The 21666-nt window shown below is 34.9% G+C and overlaps 4 protein-coding genes across 5 annotated transcripts; 2 read left to right on the top strand and 2 right to left on the bottom strand.

Annotated features, from left to right (window-relative positions):
* Positions 1–1019: 1019 nt before the first annotated feature.
* LOC133856495 (small ribosomal subunit protein eS30z/eS30y/eS30x-like) lies at positions 1020–18566 on the bottom strand. Of its 2 annotated transcripts, XM_062291538.1 has the most exons (4): positions 18548–18566; positions 1700–1751; positions 1453–1590; positions 1020–1255 (listed from the first exon to the last, which is right to left on the bottom strand). In XM_062291538.1, the coding sequence occupies exons 2-4, from the start codon at positions 1701–1703 to the stop codon at positions 1209–1211; spliced, it is 189 nt and encodes a 62-aa protein (XP_062147522.1). In that variant the 5' UTR covers positions 1704–1751; positions 18548–18566; the 3' UTR covers positions 1020–1208. The 2 variants fall into 2 exon arrangements, with proteins under 2 accessions (XP_062147522.1, XP_062147521.1); XM_062291537.1 differs by lacking the exon at positions 18548–18566 and having other exon boundaries at positions 1700–1817.
* Positions 7235–8055, bottom strand: LOC133857343 (small ribosomal subunit protein eS30z/eS30y/eS30x). Its single transcript, XM_062292578.1, has 3 exons — positions 7925–8055; positions 7644–7781; positions 7235–7455 (listed from the first exon to the last, which is right to left on the bottom strand). The coding sequence occupies exons 1-3, from the start codon at positions 7926–7928 to the stop codon at positions 7409–7411; spliced, it is 189 nt and encodes a 62-aa protein (XP_062148562.1). The 5' UTR covers positions 7929–8055; the 3' UTR covers positions 7235–7408.
* LOC133857258 (asparagine--tRNA ligase, cytoplasmic 1) lies at positions 13250–16746 on the top strand. The gene is made up of 6 exons (XM_062292454.1): positions 13250–13824; positions 14518–15108; positions 15597–15853; positions 15929–16058; positions 16168–16226; positions 16321–16746. Exons 1-6 carry the CDS (start codon positions 13333–13335, stop codon positions 16502–16504), a joined length of 1713 nt encoding a protein of 570 aa, XP_062148438.1. The 5' UTR covers positions 13250–13332; the 3' UTR covers positions 16505–16746.
* Positions 18370–21653, top strand: LOC133856494 (uncharacterized). The gene is made up of 7 exons (XM_062291536.1): positions 18370–18547; positions 18749–18810; positions 18949–19032; positions 20201–20255; positions 20626–20761; positions 21204–21254; positions 21338–21653. The coding sequence occupies exons 1-7, from the start codon at positions 18454–18456 to the stop codon at positions 21435–21437; spliced, it is 582 nt and encodes a 193-aa protein (XP_062147520.1). The 5' UTR covers positions 18370–18453; the 3' UTR covers positions 21438–21653.
* The last annotated feature ends 13 nt before the right edge of the window (positions 21654–21666 follow it).

Here is a 21666-nt window from a genome sequence, read left to right as displayed (position 1 = left end):
ATTAGTGTTGTGATACGAGACATTGTGAGTTAGTCTCGTTAGTCTTTATGCGAATATGTAGTGATCACTACTTGTGTTATTCGAATATTACACTAGCATTCTATTTGCTTGGATTACGTGTTTGTAAGTGCTTGTTATATGACATGCATTCTCTCATTGTATTCTTAACTTGTTAATTGCAAACACATTTGGACTTGATTGTGCTTTGGAATTCTTTTGTGTGGATTGGCATAATCTTTCCATTTTTTGGGCCCATCACCCTATATATAAGTGGAGTTGACCCATTAACCTTCATTATGTCAATCAATAAAAAATAAGGTTGAATTACTAGTCTTCTTCACACCCACACACACAACATGCTTTAGGCATCCAAAGGAGAGACATGGTAGGAAATAAAGAACTTATCCTCAAATAATGGAGGTATTTACTCTCTCATAATTGATCTGATCTACACAAGCTATGAAGAAATGGCAAAACTTTATTTTGTGTAAGGTTCTGTTTGTTTCAAAGTAAAATGTTTTTTTGTTGGAAAATATTTTCAACGTAATGAAAATGATTTTTAAGGAAAATGATTTCAACTGAAAATATTTTTTGATATTTGACTCGTATGAAAAATTATTGACGGCAACGACGACGGTGGGCGACCTCCAGTTACGATGGTAGGCAATCTCCAGCAAACTTTGGTGGTGGCGCCTGGCAAACTCCAGCGATAAAGGCTGGTGACATCCGGCAACCGCCAATGACAGTGGATGATGAATTACAAGAGATAGTGCGTGCGAGAATGAAAAGCTTAAACTCGAAAAATGATTTACGAAAATAAAAAAGGAAAACCATTTTATGCAGCTTAAAGGAGGAGGTTTTCCTAGTTGACCAAAAACGTTTTTAAATTGACTAAGATTTTCGATCGTACCAAACACCAAAATATACAAAAAAGAAAAAAAAAATCAAGAAAATTATTAGAACTAGTGTTTTATCTCTCTATCAGCAAACGCACAATCAATTTCAAAACATAAAACCCATTAAACAAACTCATATCATTCTCAAAATAATTGATCAGCATAACTCCAACATAATCATAAATAATCCAGCACTTATCTCCAGCAACTAACATAATAAGCATCAGAGTCTTTAACATAACATGAAATGAAAAATGAAAACCAAACAAATCTTTAACCTAAAGAGCCTTCTCATCCTCTCAAAGCTTTGCTTCACTTCTCTGACGAGTTTGGACCCTTCTTCTTGCCAAATCTAACCACTACAATCACCCAAAAAAACAAGCTTCCCCATCAAAATCATAGCATTAAAACCTCTCAAGCCACAAATTCCTTAAACCCCATTTCTAACCCTAATCATAAAACCATGTTATTGCAAAAACCCAGACCAAAAAGCATCAAATAAACTCAAATATACAAAGCAATTTCTAATTTTCTAAAGCAAAAATAAGAGACATACCGGCGGTGACGAATCGGCGATTGTATTGCATGCGCTTGTGGTCGCGTCCACGGGGCTTCTTCTTCTTCTCTTGCTTCTCCACTTTGGGGGTTTGGCCTCTCACCTTACCGGCACGAGCCAGAGATCCATGTACTTTACCTGATTTTTTATTTTTTATTTTTCAAAAAAAGAAAAGAAGAAGAAATCACTAAAAAAAGAACACAAATTGAATAAGATATTGGAAAAATTGAGTGGTGTATTAGATTACCCATGGTGGATTGCTAGAGATCAAGTTCTTCCGCAGCAGAGTGATTGCGTTGCTCTCTCTCTCTCAGACGCACAAATACGCTTGCATGCAGAGAGGCTGCAATGCTTTATAGTTTTGATATAATCTGGTATTTGTCTTCGATCTCCAAAATCTTAAAAAATAAAAAATAAAAAATAAATAAAAAAAAATCCTTGGGAAAGTTTGATTCCCCCATGCGTCCCATCATCTTCCCAATGACACAACCAGTCGGCATTCACCTATGTCTACCAACTGCACTCAAGCCGTCAAGCGAATATATGCCATGGTAAAAAGCGCGCGAATTCTTGTTCCTCTTTTTCATAGCAAATGAAGTGAATATATGCGTTTTGCAGAGTGCGTGGCACCTTCGTTGCTGCCTGACTACTGTTTAATTCAACTTTTAAACAAGCGCATAAACTTGAAGGTGGTTAGTGGTTACAGTTGCTAAATTCCAAGGAGGCGGTGCGGTGCATTCTATGTTACCCCGGATTCCGTCACAAAGGGTGGCACTTTCGGGGCATTCTCAAAAGAAAGCTTTATCCAACGGATCAGGATCCCCTCAAATTCTTTGCCCGAATTTGATACAATTCGGGCAGGTTGTTGTGAGTAAGCATTTATGAGATTCACCTGACCGGATAAGCAGTTGGGCAGCCCAACTTTTATTTGGTCAGGTGGGTCTCATAAATGCTCACTCACAACTACCTGCCCGAATTCTATCAAATTCGGGCAAAAAATTTGAGGGGATCTTAATTCTTATCGAACTTATGCTCAGTTTGTTTCGACGTAAAGTGTTTTCCGTAGTAAAATATTTTTAACGAAATTATTTTTATTTTTTGAAAATATTTTTCGGCGTTTAGCTCGTACAAAAAAATACTAACGGCATAAAAAATAATCCAATAATAGGTTCCGATCTAACCAGTTCAGCCGAAATCTGGCCTAGTTTGGCCGGAATCCTGTAGAAATTTCCATACTCTAGCTGTACTAGTTAGATTACGGCCCATTTGGCCGGAATTTAGTCCGCTTGAATCCAGCAATCGGATAACAAAATTTAGACTACTAATAAACTCCATTACCCAGCAGTGGCGTATTCCCACAAACGTGCGTGCAAGAATAAAAAATTTAAATTCAAAAAACGATTTTCGTTTTTCAAAAAATTAAAGAGACTTTTACGGTCAAATTGAAAATGATTTTTGTTGACCGTTATCTTTGCTTCTACCAAACACCGAAAAACGCCGAAAATATTTTTTAGAAAATATTTTACTCCAAAACAAACAAAGCATTAAAGAAAGATTTTAATTCAGAAAACGACTTTCGTTTTTCAAAAAATTAAGGAGACTTTTACGGTCAAATTGAAAATGATTTTTATTGACAATTATTTTTGCCTCCACCAAACACCGAAAAATGCCGAAAATATTTTACGCCAAAACAAACGAAGCATTAAGGAAAGAATTTAAGAGGTAAACTTGTTGAATGCTATTGGTTTAGATTTCCATTATCTTTTCCAATCAGTATATATGCTCTTCTTCTTCATTGGGCATCCAGAACAAATTAGAAATGCAACTGCTGAATGGGATCATAAGATTTCTCTTCTCATTTTATGGGGAGGTGATTAATCCAGGGTACTTCTTCATTGTGATGAAGAATGAGACTCGATGATGGTTTGAATCAGGGCATTCACTCTAGTACAGCCTACAGGGTTTGACGAAGACGTGCTTCTATATGGTGCATTCACCTTAATTACAATAAGGAGTACTAATGTTAAAAAGGAAGATTCAAGTCTTTTTTCGCTTCCCACAATTGAAATGAGTTCTAAAATAATAAATTATTATTAAATTTTAATCCAATGATAATTTTAATTTAAATGTCAAACTTTACGGGGTTCAAATTTGAAATGGAATTTTGGCTAATACATTATATTTTTATTGTTCGTATTAACATGTTAAATAATAATCACGGAAAGTTTTTATTACCAATTCAAAAAGATAATTACAACGAGGATTGCACTTTAAGAAAACTCCTGGCCGATACAGAGAACGAAAATGGGAAGGATTGTATTTTTATGTTTGTGCTCCATATATTTTTCTTTTTCAGCCATTTCATCATGCCGATAGAAGTTTTGGCTCCAGAACTAGAAAGTGTCTCATTTACGGGCTTCAATTTCATTCTTAGTTCTGAAGTGAATGCTTTTGACCTCGACATAGGGGCAGACAAATTATCTAACTATCGCCTACCGACTATTTACCGAACCAAACTGAATTGCCATCGACCGCCTATCAACTCTACCGACTAATTTTAGATCGGTAATCAGTATAAAATTTTATTCCAAAAGTCGGTTCGGTGAACCGCCTTTTAAACAATTACCGAACTTAACCGAACCGCCTTTTAACTGACCGATCAATCGAACCGACATAAAACGAAATGACGTCGTTTTAGTAAAAAACGAAACGTTTGATCTTTTTCTTTTTTCTTTTCTCTCTTTTTTCTTTTTTTTTTTTTAAAAAAAAAAAATCAAAACGACGTCGTTTCATTACCCATGGTAACCGACTTAACCGACCACCTATTAACCTACTTAACCGAAATAATTCATCGACTGCATTCCGACAAAAGTCGATTAACTAACCGAATTAAAATAACAGTTTGAAAAGTAACAAAATTTTCTTGGAGGTGGTAAGAAATTAACAATCGAACATTTTTGTCAGAGAAACAATTCTCTTTCCTCTTCTTTTTTAGAAAAACGTCACTTTAACACATTATGCTTCATTTGGTTCACGGAATAGATCCTTGAAATAAAATGACATTTCTTTGTTTGGTAAGGGTTTATTCCATGGAATAGCTATTTTCATTCCTTACGAAGAGAAATACATATTCCTCTAAAAACTTAGAGGAATAGCTATCCATCCAAAAGGCCAAAATGGGGGTGGTTTTTACAATTTCCAATAAAAAAAAAAACTCATTAATTTATATTTTCTCTCTTTTTTTTTTTTAAAAAAAAAAATGAAAAACGAAAAACTAAAGAAAAAAAAAAAAAAAAAAAAAAAAAAAAAACTCACGATGTCTAGCCGACCACCCATTGGGGTGATCAGCCAACCACCCCAATGGGTGGTCGACCAACCACATAAGGAGTCGAGAGTGGTCGCACCACCCCCGGACCATTTGGAAGTGGCACAGGCCACCCCTTATTGGCTTCGAGACGGCCACCCTAAGAGTCCATCAGGGGTGGTTGTAGCCACCCCAGCCCTTTTGGTAGGTGGTCGGCGGGCCGCCACCAATGGTTTTCCAAAAACCAAAAAAGAAAAGTTTTTTTAATAATTGAGTTTTTTTTTTAACTTTTTTTTTTAAAAAAAAATAATAATAATAATGTAAGGATATTTTTAGTAATTTTGATTAAATTTCAATTAAAGTATATGAGTTGTAACCAAATTAAAAAGTATGAATAGTCATTCCATTCCGATCTCTTTTATTCCTGATAATAACTATTTCATTTTCCAATGAAATACTTATTTCACAAATCAAACGACGCCTTAATCTTTCAGTACTTTTGTAATTATACCTTTAAATTTTAAAAAGTATCAATTTAATATATATATATATATATATATATATAAGTATGAATAGTCATTCCATTCCGATCTCTTTTATTCCTGATAATAACTATTTCATTTTTCAATGGAATACTTATTCCACAAATCAAACGACGCCTTAATCTTTCAGTACTTTTGTAATTATACCTTTAAATTTTAAAAAGTATCAATTTAATATATATATATATATATATATATATATTTTTCTATTTCAACCCTCTATTGAAATTTTTTATGGAGAAGTATCAAAATTTATAAACTAACCCACCTTTTTTTGAGGAAAAAAAAAATTACAATGATTTAAACATTACGAAATTTGCATTTTTCAATTTCAATACCCTATTGAAATTTTTTATTAAATATTAATAGAGAATGTCAAAATTTCTAAACTACCCTACCTTTTTTTATATTAAAAAAATAAATTACAATGATTTAAGCATTACAAAATTTGCAAGAATACCTCTTTAAAAGATTTATAATTTTTTTTAAAAAAAAAATACAAGAATATTTTAAAATTTTTAACAGATTTAACAAAAAAATCCTAACGGATTAATGAAATTAAAAATAAAAATAAAAACGCTAGAGTGATAAGTGAAGTTTTTTTTCCTTTCTTTTTCCTTTTTCTTTTTGTTTTTACACTACGAAGTTGAAATTTGGTTTTCTCGGATAGTTCTTGAAATCCTTCCTCAAATGGATGTATGCTCAGAATGAGGAGCAGAAACCATGGTCAAAAGATTCAAAATCATCACACGGCCATAAAGTTCTGCACCATGCCACCGGTGAAGTACATCCAGCAGGGATGAGCTCAAGTCATACACACATACATATGAGTTATATAGATAATTCATATACAGAGTTGAGTTTGTGCATACAAAAGAGAGAATTCGATGAGAAGACGAGTAAAATATGAGAGTCAAGAGCATGAGTTTGAGATTATTTTGCAAAAACGACTTGGTTTATTGGTGCCTTGAATCCCCAAATCCTCTAAAAGACCTACCCCTTATACTAGACGAAAAGAATGATCAAACCCACGGGAAAGGGTAATAAAGACGTAAAAAAAAAAAATCCATCTGATTCCAAGAACATGTGCTACTACACAATCAAGCTCTTAGGTTTCTCAACCTATGAGATTGGTAATTTGTTGAAGAGATGTTAATCCAGCTTGAAGAACAGACAAGTTAAAGACATAAAGACACACGGACAAGGATCCTCAGATATGGTCATGATTTACACCTGTTATATCTAACAGTGTAGATGTCCTTTGTTGAATGCAGTCCCATAAACGATATATCCTATGAAATGGAGAAGCCATATTATGGTCATGATTTACACTTGTTATATCTAACAGTGCAGATGTCATTTTTTGAATGCAGTCCCATAAATGATATATCCTATGAAATGGAGAAGTCATTTTATGGTCATGATTTGCACTTGTTATATCTAACAGTACTGTAGATGTCATTTTTTAAATGCTACATTAAATCCTAACCACGAAATGACTCGATCCTATTCCAAGACAAACCGTGCATTAGACAAATATTCTCAGTTTCCTCATTCGAGAAGCAGTTCAAACATAATTGCAACGGTTGCAGCATAAAGGTTTCAACATATGCAACTTCAAGTTCTCTCTTCATATGCATCACAGAATAAGGGGAATAGAAACGAAAGAAAAATAATAATTAATAGATAGCAAATGAACTCAAAGAGCCACGCATACCAAAAGTCTGCTTCCATCCAATTCATAATTCTTTTTTGTTTTATAACCGAATTTTATTATAAGGCAAAAGGGCATATCTCAAGTACACATTAAGAATAAGAGAGACTTGCGTAGAAAAAGAAAAAAAAATCAACAAAATCACTAAAACTAGTCTTTTATGTAACCACATTAGCCCATTTCATCAGCAAACGCACGATCAATTTCAAAACATCAAACCCATAATACAAACTCATCATTTTCAAAATAATTGATCAGCATAACTCCAACAAAATCATAATCCAGTACATAACTCCACAACTAACATAAGCATCAGTCTTTGACATTACATGAAAATTTATCCAAAAAAAAAAATCTTTACCCTAAAGAGCTCCTCATCCTCTCAAAGCATGTTGCTCACTTCTCCGACGAGTTTGGTCCCCTCTTCTTGCCAAATCCAACCACTACAATCACCCAAAAAACAAGGTTCCCCATCAAAATCATAACAGTAAAACCTCTCAAATCACATATTTCTTAAACCCCATTTCGAATCCTTATCATACAACCATGTAATTGCAAAACCCAGATAAAAAAGAATCAAATAAACTTGGAAAATACATAATAATTTGAAAGATACAAATAAGAGACATACCGGCGGTGACGAATCGGCGATTGTATTGCATGCGCTTGTGGGCGCGTCCACGGGGCTTCTTTTTCTTGTCTTGCTTGGCCACTTTGGGGGTTTGGCCTCTCACCTTACCAGCACGAGCTAGAGATCCGTGTACCTTACCTGACAAAAAGAAAAAAAAAAAACACACACACACACACACACACACACAAATCATCAAAAAGAACAAAAATTGAATCAGATATTGGAAAACACAGAAAGAATAGAAACCCTAAGTGAGAGATCTGAGTGGTGTATTAGATTACCCATGGTGGATTGCTCGAGAGTTCTTCGGCCGCTGAGTGATTGTGTCGCTCTATTTAAAGAAAGTGAGAAATCTAGGGTTAGGGTTTTGGGAGGGTATATATAGGACGCTGAGTGTTGTGGGCCGAGTTCGAAGGCCCACAGGAGATCTCTTCTACATCGCTTTGTTTGAGGCGCATAGATATCCCTCAAGCCTATTAGGCCCGGAAGATGGAAGTGTTTGGCCCATGGCCCTTAGCATACATACCACACTGCAACCCACTATCATAGTCCTCAATTATTTTATTTATTTATTTATTTTTTAAGGGAAGGGGAAACTTTCATTATTGAAATCCACGTTATAGCAGCAAACATCGTATAGGTGAACATAAGCAACTACCCCAAAGGTGTACATCCAACATGAGTCTAAAAGATTCACATAAATACAGACAATTGTTACTAAAAAATCTAACCAACAGAATAGTGTCTATGTGTTGACATAAATCTTTACTTGAACATAAAATCGGCCACACATTCTGAACAAAAACTAATGACTAGCTTAATACAAGTACAGAATAAACTGTCAAATGAACCACAAACACAAACAACTCAGGTAAACTCAAAAAACAAGAGCTGCCTTTCAAGAGAACCATTACCAGTGGCAATGCGTGTGGCACACGCGCCACCACTAGAGAACCCCCTACAACGACCAATCACCGGACGCCCCATATCACCTTTAAAAAAGAAAAATTAAATGCAAGTGTTCAAGTTCAAATAATTTCTGAATTTTAAACGTGATTCAATATGAGTTTTATATATATATATATTATAACTTATTTCAAAAACATATTATCTTGAAGATTATATGAAAAGTTTTTGCCATGGGAGATCGCATTGATCTTCTGTATTACATGTACAGAAGGCAGGGGAAATATGCTGAGGAAGATGGGAGGAACTTCGAGAATGAAGCGGTGGAATAGGGAATTGGCATCTGAGCATCAAAGGGTAAAAAAGACTCAAAAGAGTCATTGAGTAGCTACTGTGTACCATATATGGAAGTAGAGGAACGACCTTTTACAAAATAACACTCCACGCATGGAGGAAGCAATTTTGACTCGTGTTAGGTGGGAAGCTCGAGCGAAGATTGTAGCAAAAGGGAAGATCAGCCATTTCAAGAAGTATATGAACCTTGTTGCTAAATGGAATCTGCATTTTCTGGAGTGATAGGATGTTGTGAGTCCTATGTGTCTTTGAGGATTGATGGGGGTTTGATTTCTCTGTTTTGATCTTGTAGATGGGTGTTTGTTTTTTGGATGATTGCTTTAGTTGATTGTGTCTACTAATAGCAGGTTCTGGTGGTCTTTGTATTATGTTGTTGCTTGCTGTGTTCTTGGAAGTAGTAGGGTTGTCGTTGATGTTTTTTCTCTCTTGGTTTCCTAGCTAGGGGTTTGTTGTCCCTATGCAGGAGTTGTTTCCAGTTTTTACCTGAGTGTATTGGTTGCTGAGTTGAGCCTTATAAAATATTTTATTCATTAAAAAAAAAAAAAAAAGAGTCATTGAGTGTTTCTTCTACTTGAAGCCTGCCATGGATGATGGCCTTGTGCCAGATGTTGCCATGTCGGTCTCGTATGCGCATATTTGCAATATTTAATTTGAAAAATGATAGTTAGACATCACCCTTACAATAATTATACTTATACAAGACATATTGGGGTGGGGTCCAGTGTGTGGGCTCCATTCCAATGTGTCTTGTGTGAATATAGTTGTTGTACACAAGAATCGTAAATATCATTTCTCATTTAATTTATAGGAATTTGTTGTTTAGTGTAAAAATTATTAAATTTAATTTTTTTTTATTTATTTTTGTGTGAGTTAAAACTTTTATTTAATAAATAAGGCTCAATATGTCTGTTTAATTAAAAATAGAAAGTAAATTGCATAGATAGTGATGGAATCCATGACGTCTACAATATACCCTAGTCATTAGGTAGGTGAAATTTATGAGAAATGTAATTTTGTATTTTATTACTATTCTCTCTTTTTCTTTTCGTGTTTATTAATATAACATTATCAAATCATCATTTGATTTGATTTGATTTTATATAATTAAGATTAATCTAAATGTGAATTGACAGTGTCACGTTAAAAAAAAAAATAAGAAATACAAAAAAAAAAAAAAAATACCAAATACCATGTCTCAAAATTTAATACATGTTCGATAAGTTCATTATTAAATCAAATAATCTAAACTTGAAAGGAGTAATTCCTTCTACTTATTTGGTTATATAATAATAGATTTTAATAATGCATATTTCTGTAATTAGTTATACCAAAATGTCTGTTCATTGCCTAAAATAACCTTTAATCGTTGCATTTATTTTGTGTTGTACTTTCTTCTTTTCAACTTAGGTCTCGCTTGATTTGCGGAATAGACCCATAGAATGGAATGGTTATTCTTGTGGAATAGTCATTCTTTTGTTTAGTAGGGGTTTATTTATTGAAATAGTTATTCCCATTGGAATACCTATTCATTTACGAAAGAGGAATACTTATTCCTTTAAAAAAATAAGAGGAATAAGTATTCTCTGGGGTAAAGGCAATATTTAAAAAAAAAAACAATTTATTTTATATTTTATTTAAAAAAAAAAAAATCAAACCCTTCAGTGGCTGGGTGCCCGGCTAGCCAGTATATGGAGCCAGGGTGGTCACACCACCCCCGGAACATCTTGTGGTGGACCCCCGAGGTGTTCCGGGGGTGGTCGCCGCTTTTGGGGGTGGCTTGTCTTTGCGGCCACCCTCGGAGACCACTCTGGGGGGTTGCGGCCACCCTCGGCTCTTGGTGGTCAGCCGCCCATGGGTTTTCTTTTTGTTTTTTTTTTTAATAATTTGATTTTCTTTTTTTTTTCTTTTTTTTTAAAAAAAAAAAAAAAATGTGGGGTTTTTTTAGTAATTTTGATTGAATTATAATTAAAATATATGAGTTCTTACCAAACTAAAGATTATGAATAGCCATTCCATTCTGCCACCTTCTATTCATTTTCCTAATAGAATAGTCATTCCGCAAACCAAACGATGCATTAAAATTAAGAATAGGTTTATTTTAATATTATAAAAAAATAAAAAAGAAAAAGAAAAACCTTAAAAGTAATAGTAGTAGAATTTGATATATAAAAATGATATACAATACATTATCACCTTAAGACACTTTAATTATATTTGTCAACGTGGCAACTTTTACTTTTATTTATTTATTAAAAAAAAAAAAAACCCTAAAGTTAGCTAAGGGATCACCTTACCACATGTGTAAGCATTCCTAGTAGCCTCACCAAATTTTACTCACCAAAATAACTAAAAATTACTTTTTTCTATTCTGATGAGCCACTTTATTAAAATTCCCCCAGCAGCCTCACCATTTTAACTAGTCAATATTCACTATTCCATTTAAATAATAATTTTTTCATATTTCTTTATTTTTTCTCTATATAATATTTTTATAAAAAATCATTTATATCCATGAAATAAGGACATTATCGTGTGAGAGATGGGGGATGAAAGAAGAAAATGAGAGAAAAAAAGGAAAAAAGTGTGCTAATCATGTGAGAGAGAAATGTGAAACAAAATTTGGTGAGTGGGTTGTTGAGTGAAAATGCCTGGTCTAATTTGACTAGTAATTTCAGTCATCAAATTTTTTTGGTTAAAATGGTGAGGCTGCTGGGAGTGGTTTTTAAGAGTTTTCATCAAATTGGCTCACCAAAATAGCTAAAAAACTAATTTGGTGAGGCTACTAAAAATGCTCTAAGGTGGTCAAGAGTTGTGTTTTGGGGTAGCAAAATACCACATCTCTATAAAAAGTGAGTAAAAAGCATTTAAAAATCAGTTTATTAAGATTTGTGCTTTTTGAAGAGGAACCATTTGTTAAAAGAGAAATGATCCCTACACTCATTTCTCACAACAGCCCCACAACAAGCTGATGTGGCTGATAATATTTTATTATTTTTTTACAAAAAGAAAACAAAGAAAATAATAAAATATTACCAGCTACGTCAGCTTGTTGTAGGGCTGTTGTGAGAAATGAGTGTAGGGATCATTTCTCTTGTTAAAAAAAATTGAGATGACTTTTATAAATCTAAAGTGGATTCAACAAAATCTACTAAAAAAGTGGATTCAAAATGACGGATTATAGAGTATATTAAAAAAATAAAAATATAAGGATAAATTTTATATGCAATATTTATATCACATTTTACCCTTAAATGTGATACGGTTTTTAAAATTACATATTGATTAAAATCTAATAATAATAATCATTTGAGATAATAAAAGGAAATATGAGTATTGCATGTAACATTACTTAAATATAAAACTCAAATCAGCATCCATAGACTAATAATTAATTTGTGCATATATATAAATTACCGTATATGTATAAATAACCAACTATTTATTTGGATCATTCTCCGATCTCTCATTTTAAAAATTAATTATTAAATCTGTGAGATTCACGCAAAATCCGCATGTATATTAAAATATGAATAAAATCCTAAACACTTAGATATCTCTTACAAGTATTAGGTTATTTAGGAAAACAATGTAAAAAATATACCACTTACTAAAGAAATTTAAATCTCAAACTGTAGAAAATATATAACTTATCAATAGAGATAAATCTAGGATGAAAATTTGTACGTTAAATCAAAAGTGTTAAATCACTACTTTTTTAAAAAAATTAAGTTCATTGAAAAATGTAAATTTAATCATTTAAGCATATTTTAACACTCATTCTCACGCATGAGCTCAATTTTTTTTTTAATAGGTGATACCCAATGCGTGTAATATTTAATTAAAATTTGAAATAAATGAAAGAGATAAGGTTTGAATTTAGAACTTCTGCTTTAATATTATGTTAAATCATTATTTATTATAAAAATTTAATACTCTGAAAATAAGTTATATTTGTTAATATTTTTTGCATTGTGTTTGAAAAAGGTGTTTTAACGTGGAATTAAAAATAATTTTGAGTATTTTGTGTGTTTTATTTTTATTTTTTTAAAAAAAAGCTTAATTGGAAAAAGTTTTATATTCAAACGTATGTAATCGATTTATTCCCCAGACAAGAAAGAAAGAAAAGTTTCCTAATTCGACGTGCTGGTCACGCCAGCGTCAAATTTTAGATTCTAGGCTGGGCATAAACTTAACGCCTAGAATCCCGCTTCTGGAATCTCGTATTGCCGGCGTACATATTCGCACTAACAGTCTGACACGTGTACTAGTATTATCCGTAATAAGGACGTGTCTACAATAAAAGCAGAAGCAGTGGATCATTTCTACACAGCCTATAAAATTCGTTGTTAGGGTTTTTCGGCTAACACACCGTTAGCCAAAAGCCACAGACTCAGACAGAGGGAGAGAGAGCATTTGCCAAGGCTAACCAATGGCAGACGACTCAGCTTCACTACCTGGCCAACTAGCCGCAACAACCCTAAACGTTTCATCATCCGAAGTCTTAAAGGCCGAGTTTTCCGACCGAGTGCCGATCCGATCCATCGTGTCCCGGCCCGACGGCGGCGCGGGGCTCTCGGGGCACCGGGTTCGGGTCGGCGGATGGGTCAAGACGGGCCGGAAGGCCGACAAGGACGCGTTCGCGTTCCTGGAGCTCAACGACGGGTCGTGCCCGGGGAACCTGCAGGTCATCGTGGACGCGGCCGTGGCGGATCTGAGCCCCCTCGTGCCGACCGGCACGTGCGTAGTCGTTGACGGCGTGCTGAAGCTTCCTCCCGCCGGGACCAAGCAGAAGGTGGAGCTCCGGGGCGAGAAGGTAGTCCATGTTGGGCCGGTTGACCCGGCCAAGTACCCGTTGCCGAAGACCAGGCTCACGCTCGAGTTTCTCAGAGATGTCGTGCACCTTCGGCCGAGAACCAACACGGTGAGTTCAGGTGCTAATGTGTGTGTGTGTTTGATTTGCTTATTTACGCAAATGCTTTCGTTTTTCTTATCAAAGATATGTATTTTCGTTTATTTTTTATTAGTTATCAAGTTATTGGGTTTTGGTAGAGAACTTTTGCGATTAGAATAGGATGTTGTAATTGGCGAATTTCTGGAATAGTGTATGAAAGGAAAATTTATTCATTTTTTCTTTCTTTTAATCTATTCACTTATAATAGGTTTTAGTTTCTGTGTATATTGCTTGAGTTTATTGATTTTAAGGCTGGTGTTTGCTCATTTTTTCCGAAATGATTTTCTGTGGCATTGTGTTTGTGATTATTTCTTATTGATTCACTCCTTACATGCCAAAAGATCTGGGCAATCAACTAGTTGAACTTTTTGACAAGTATAGGCACTAAAAATGTGCTTTGCAGAAATGGGATGTGGTTTTTTGTACCAATTTTGAGTTTGCTACCAGATACAAGGTAATAGAATCAAATCTTGGATCGCATGTTTGATGGGATTCTGATGTAAATTAACTGCTTATTCATTTCTCTTTAAGAGTCATGGAAATCATGTGATGATTTTTTGCTGATTGAGTTCTGATGTATTTATAGAATCCTTGTGCAAATGGTATTCTGCTTTATTTTTTAACCCTCTTGTGGTTCTCTAAAGTAGTATGCTATGGTTACAGATATCTGCAGTTGCTCGAATCAGAAATGCCCTTGCATATGCAACGCATACATTCTTTTACAAGCACGGATTTCTTTATGTTCACACTCCGATTGTCACCACTAGCGATTGTGAGGGTGCTGGTGAAATGTTTCAAGTTACAACTTTGATTAGTGAAGCTGATAAGTTGGAGAAGGAGTTGATCAAGAATCCTCCTCCATCGGCAGCTGATATAGAAGCTGCTCAACTTCTTGTCAAGGAGAAAGGAGACATTGTTGCTCAACTGAAATCTGCCAAAGCGGGCAAAGTGGAGATCAATGCTTCTGTAGCTGAACTAAAGAAAGCAAAAGAGAATCTAGCAAAACTGGAGGAGAGATCAAAGCTGAAACCTGGTATTCCCCAAAAGGATGGGAAGATTGACTACACACAAGATTTCTTTGCCCGCCAAGCATTTTTGACTGTCTCTGGCCAATTACAAGTTGAATCTTACGCATGTTGTCTTAGTAGTGTCTATACATTTGGGCCCACTTTTAGAGCTGAAAACTCTCACACTTCAAGGCATTTGGCTGAGTTCTGGATGGTTGAGCCTGAAATAGCTTTTGCAGAACTCAAGGTATGTGAAACTTACATCTAGTAAGCTCATTAATATTTCTGGTTTTTGTGAAGGCTGATCAAAAGCTTTTTGAGTTTCATTGAATGCTGTTGATGAATATGTGAATAGGTGTTTGTATTTCTGGAAAATCCTGGTGTGGCCAGTTCCCTTTACTAATTTAATAAAATAGTTGTTGCAATTACATCAACCATGACAATATCTTCGTCCAAGCATTGGAATTCCATGATAATGGGACTTGTTCCAATGCGTCATTTTAAATCCCCTATGGTCATCCATTGTTCTGTTTCAGTGTTAATTGTAAAATCTGGGGATTAAGATGCGAACTCCTACGTTAAAATTCAATATCCTGGAAATATTATAAAAAAAAATAATTAATATCCTGGAAACAGTATTTGAAATGGCTTTAATCTATTTGTGGTGCACCTCCATATATGTGATGTTGAAACGTATTACACATGGAGGTAATTTTAAAGGTGCTATTTTTGTAGGATGATATGAACTGTGCAGAGGCATATGTGAAATTTATGTGTCAGTGGTTACTTGACAACTGCCTTGACGATATGGAATTTATGGCTGATAAGTTTGATAAGACTTGCATCGATCGTCTAAGAATGGTTGCTTCCACCCCTTTTGAGCGTGTTTCGTATACTGAGGCTGTGGAACTTCTAGAAGAGGCCGTGAAAGGTGGCAAGAAGTTTGATAATAAAGTGGAATGGGGCATTGATTTAGCATCTGAACATGAAAGGTATGTGACTACAGTTTTCAAGTTCTTTCTACTTGAGCAGCAGTTTCTGAAGCCCTTGGTTTCCTAATTTTGCAGATACTTGACAGAGGTGAAATTTCAGAAGCCTGTTATTGTCTATAACTACCCAAAAGGTATCAAAGCATTCTACATGAGGCTCAATGATGACTCTAAGACAGTGGCTGCTATGGATGTGCTCGTGCCAAAGGTACGCTTTCTTATTATACATGTTTATTCTTTGCTTTCCATGTACTTGTTCTGATTTCAGTTTTCACTTCTTTGAATATGAACAAATTGATATTTGTCTTATATTTCAGGTAGGGGAGTTGATTGGGGGAAGCCAGAGGGAGGAGCGTTTGGAGGTTATTCAGCAAAGGTCTGAGAACTTTTTGTGCTTGCTAAATTTTTTCGAATCTGTAAATTTGAATTGAGGAAGGCAATCTTAATGGGATGCATTTCTTTTGTTGCAGAATACTAGACATGGGGCTGCCTCTTGAGCCATATGAGTGGTACCTTGACCTGCGGCGCTTTGGGACGGTAAAACATAGTGGTTTTGGTCTTGGGTTTGAACGCATGCTTCTTTTCGCCACCGGCATTGAGAACATCAGAGACGTTATTCCTTTCCCTAGATATCCCGGGAGAGCAGATCTTTGAGTTGGACTCTGTTGCTGCAAATTGATTTAGATGCTGTAAAAGAAACTGCAGGAGATCTTTTGTCGTTTTTTTAATGGTCCAGATTTAATTATACCCTCTTTTAGTAAACTTAAAATTAAATCTAGACAGTTAAGAAAACTATAGGAAATCTCTTGTAATTTTTTTCTTTACAGCGCTTGATCCAAATCCATTTAGCTTAGTAATTTGCATCTATAATCCAATATAAGTTGTTCTGCTATGTCCGTAAGTTATTGTTATGGCTTTCTTCCTTGCATAAGCCTAAACTTTCCATGTTCCCATTTCTTGTGCTGTTCTTCTATGCTTTGTTGATCTGTCGTACTATTTTATTTTTTCTTTTTCTTGTATTTGTGATAGATGTGCTGTTGATGTCTGCCCAATTGTTACAGGCATATTTATGCCATATGATTTTATGCTCCGTTTGTTTCGACATAAAATAGCATACAAAAAATCATAAATATTTTTCATATTTTCATTCAATCATTTTAACCTATAAAAATTAATTTTTATTCAAAACATATAAATATTAATATAAAATAATATAAAAATCGTCGATGATGAGATTCGGTCACTGACCAACAAGATTCTGACCATTTTTATTTGATTCCGGCGAAAGTGGGCGGATTCCGGCCAGAGAGGCCGGATCTGGACTGATCGGATTCCGGCAAAGGTGGTCGAATTTCGTCTCCAGATTCGGGCGACATTAACCGGATGTTGTCGGATTCCGATACCGGCAATATTTCGATGGTGGTCGGCTGCTTGAACGTGAAGGTCGACTGTGTCGTTTAAAATAGATCGACCGCATCTGGCGTTTTCGGAAAACGATTTACGCTTTACTAAGCATTTTTGGTCAAACAGAAATCATTTTTCGGTTGACTATTATTTTTGCCCCCACCAAACACTTGAAAATGTCGAAATAATTTTCTAGAAAATCATTTTACGCCGAAACAAACGGAGCATTATTGTACATTCTCTTTTTATAAGAAACTGAAAAGAAAAATAGAAGACAGACATTTTATTTTTTATTATTATTTTTATTTAACTTGTTGACACGTATTAGCATGTGATTGAAAAGTATGAAATTCATTTTTAGCGATTACACGCTTGAGCCCCGAAGTCGAAGGTAAACATAAAACCAATTACCAATTGGTAAAATTGAGTCTTGTGCTATCATTTCGTGGTTATCAAGATGGTTTTCTACTCTTTGGACACCGAATTGAAGGGATTTAGACGCTTTCATGAGTAATGGAATGTAAGCGCTGCCTAATATGATTGAGAGTGTGTTTGCCTAATTATTTTGCAGGCCAAACAAGTATTTTTTAAGCTAAATTGTAGATATTGTTCCATTTAAAAGTACGTCTCAAAAAAATAACGATTTAAAAACGTGTAAAAATTCAAGTTTTTATGCGGCAAGTAAAGAATGCATTTAAAAAAATGCACAATTATAAAAGTTGAACTATGTTTGTGTGCATCAAGAACGCTGATTGTGTTTTTAAATATCGTGTTTTCATTAACTGTAAAGTTATAATTTCTTAAATTGTTTGAAATTTACTAAATCAAAAAGACGATCACTATAATTTTTTGAATAATTTTATTCTTTATACCTATTTATTATACTTATTATACATCGGTCGATATAACGTATTTTAAATAGTTTATAAACAAATTAAAAATATATATAACCCGCTTAAAAATATGGCATGTTAGCCGGTGTGTAAAGTGTACCGATAGCACATCTTCTGTACTCCAAAACGGCAGTCGATTTTTGTATTGCGCAAAACTAGCACGTGTGGTAACGCAGTAGGACCATGTCGTCGTTTAGAATCTCCGTATATGTACAACATTTTAGAATGCCATCCCGAACACCTCTCAGTTTCGTTCGGTGCAAAGAAAAGTAAGAGGTCAGAGGGAGTTAATTGTGAGTCGTGACGATGAATAAGCTGACCAGAAAATGGCGTAAATCTCATCACGACGACAACTTCTCTCTCCCTACACTCGACGATTCTCGTCCCATGGACACCCAAGGTCTCTCTCTCTCTCTCTCTCTCTCTCTCTCTTTTTATATATATATATATATATATATATATATATATATATATATATATATTATGTGTAAATCTGCGTTGGGGGCGGAGAAATTGTGGGTAGAGAAAAGAAATTCAATTTTTGAATGTGGAGGTTATCGCTTGCTGGAAGCTTTTAATTGTTTAGCGTATATATTTGCAGAACAGGAGGAGTTGATTCGATCGTTAGAAAAGACTCAAGCTCAACAGAGTCGTCTATGGAGGGTATTTTATATGGTTTCTCAAAAAACAAAAATGGGCCTCCACTTAATGTTTAACTTTCTGTTCTTTACTTGATTTATTTTTAGCCGAATAATGAAATCCAATTTACTCTTTTTGTTTTGGTTTGTGTTTTTTTGGTAGAGTCTGTTCGCAGCAATTCTCTTTTGTTTTGTGGTATTTCTTTTGTACTCCATCTTCCAGCAGGCTTCATCTCCATGGGAACTGGTACGGAATCCTTCATTATGCTATTCCAAGCTTTTTGGCTTAGGGTAACTCAATGGTGGAGTTCTTAAAATTCAACCATCAGTTCATTAGTCTTATTTTATGACCTCAGGCATTATTCATATTTTATATATATACCAGTAATGCTAGAGACTATAATTCTATCCAATATTCATCTAACAAGGCTGACGTGACACTCACAACTAACCCTTGAATTAATCTTTGTTAAGTAAAATAAAATAAAAAATCTAATGGTCGGTTAAGAGTGCCATGTAAGCATTGTTAGATAGAATTATAGTATCTAGCATATTTCTCTTCTCTCTCTCTGCCCCCCCCCCCCCCCCCCCCCCCTCTCTCTCTCTATATATATAATGGTCCAGGGAAAGCACTAGCCATTGTGCTAGACTAATAAAGTTATAATTGGCGTTCACTAGAATCATTTTGTACATGTGTTTTCACAGTCCATCCAACCAATGTGGGATGTAACATTTACAATTCGGGGTATCACAAATATACTATTGATAATGGTTACATTTTTTAGGATCATACAAAAGCTGTTGGTTATGTTGTCATAAATGGTAGATTTTACAAAATTTGTGACAATAAAATTTGTTAATCTAGGAACATGGTCTAATAAGGGTGTTAGGTGTGGGTACCAATCCAGTTGGGTTGGAAGTATTCACCCTCCAACTTCCGACCCGGCGGAAGTTAGAAGATAGATGTGCCTTCCAAGGCGACCCACGCCCTAGGAGTTGCTGAGTCAAGCCGACACCAACAACATCGGCTTAGAGGTTGGTGGCCACCATTTTGAAGTAAAACAATCGTTGGGTTCGGTTCGGTTCCGACTTCTAACCCAACTTCAGTTGGAAATAAAAAAGAAAGGGTTCTGACCTTCGAGCCAACTGGTGAGGTCTGAACCCCTCAGGTCATGTTGGTGGCTCGGGTAATTGAACAGCCCTAAAGGGTGTTGGAAATGCTATGTATTACACTATTATATCAAATTTTGTAGATATATGGAACTTGTTTGTTTGTTTTTGGCATTCCAGAGATTTCTGAATACTACGAAGTTCAAACTAGCGGCTATATGATTGCATATTGCATCTCATGACTTTTTGCTTTTAAAATTGGTGTTTGTTCAATTAACTTTAACCTGTTGTTCTTTGATGAACAGAGGTATCATGCTTACTTCATGGAGGAGGTGGACTCGTGGATGATTATATCTGCAGGTTCATTTCTGTGCTTATCACCATCTTTTAGCTTTTGTTTTTGCTGATTGTATTTCATTTATTGTGGGAGAGCCTTAATATCAAGTGTTCAACTAGTTTTTCGTAATTAGTGTTTATTTTTGGCCCTTGCATATATGGCTCTTTTAATACCTTACCTAGTCATGGTTATCAATCAAATTCATTGTTTCATGAGATGTCGCGTTTGGACTAGTTTCAAGTGTGGCCAGGCAACAGTTTTTTCTGTGTTCCTCAACACATCATTTGACTTTAATCTGGAAATTTGGCATCAGATATTGTGACTGATGTTATGTTTTATGCAATTGGTGTTAAATTCTTTTCAGATATAACTCCTGATTTTAAATTTGAACAGATTGGCTAGCTGTTTTAGCATGCTCATTGGCCATCATAGGGCTACTTCTTAACTCGAAGTATCACAGGCAATGGATGTGGTACTCGTGCTTTGCTGGCATTATAGTTGCAGTTTTCTGGTTATATTACATGTTGAGGTATGTCAAATTTCGTACATATTCTCTCTTGGGGCATTTTCTATTCCTACAACCAATTTTCAATACTTCCATTTCAAAAACGCAAACAAGAGAATATTTTGCACTGCGCATCTGTTGATGTAAAATTTCTAGGTTTCTGTCCTCCCTCATTCCTTTTGCTTCATTGCCATCCAATGCTTTTTCTCTTTTTTTCTTTTTCCTTCTTCAATCAAAGATTCTTTCAATCTTCATTTAATTAAATCGTGTTTCACTCTTTACTGTTCAATTTTTGTGCATTGAGCTACAGAAATTGTGTTCCAACACGGTTTGGCTTTAGGTTCTTGGCCTAGTAAAATGTTTTTTTTTTTTGGTGAAGTGTGTTTTAGTATTGATATCCTGCTCTATGTTCTAACATGTTAAGTTGTATCATCTGTATACTTATCCGATACTTCCTTGGGTGTAGATTGCCAAAGTTCCGGTGGGATGTTATCTGGCTTCCATTTGGGCCTGTTGGGTATGTTATAGCTTATTTGTCTCTGCATTTGTGTGTAACAATATGTTCACTGAGAAATACACATACATGCTTGGGAATTGCAGTGGAGCTGGAATGTGCCTGTATGTGGATTATCTACTGTGGGAGTCATCAGAAGAAATAAGAAAGCTTCGAGGCTACATGTATTCTTATAAAGCCATTTGAAAGGGAATTGCAGTTGCTGTAGTGGAGTTTGAGCTACATTTCCAAAGACACGGGAAAAGACGAAGGATAAGGCTCCAGTGAGGTGATATTTATTATCAAGTACTTAATTAAGCTTTTGATGTGGATGTACAAAATTCTGAATAAAGCAACAAACCCCAATTTAGTACTCTCAAGCAAATACAGTATTGATTAATTAGATGTAAAGATTTGGTCTTTTTTTCTTCTTCAA

Source organism: Alnus glutinosa, chromosome 14, assembly GCF_958979055.1.
Source record: "Alnus glutinosa chromosome 14, dhAlnGlut1.1, whole genome shotgun sequence".
Lineage (NCBI taxonomy): Eukaryota > Viridiplantae > Streptophyta > Magnoliopsida > Fagales > Betulaceae > Alnus > Alnus glutinosa.
The sequence above is the reverse complement of the archived record's forward strand: the minus strand, read 5'-3'. Positions and strand labels throughout refer to the sequence as shown.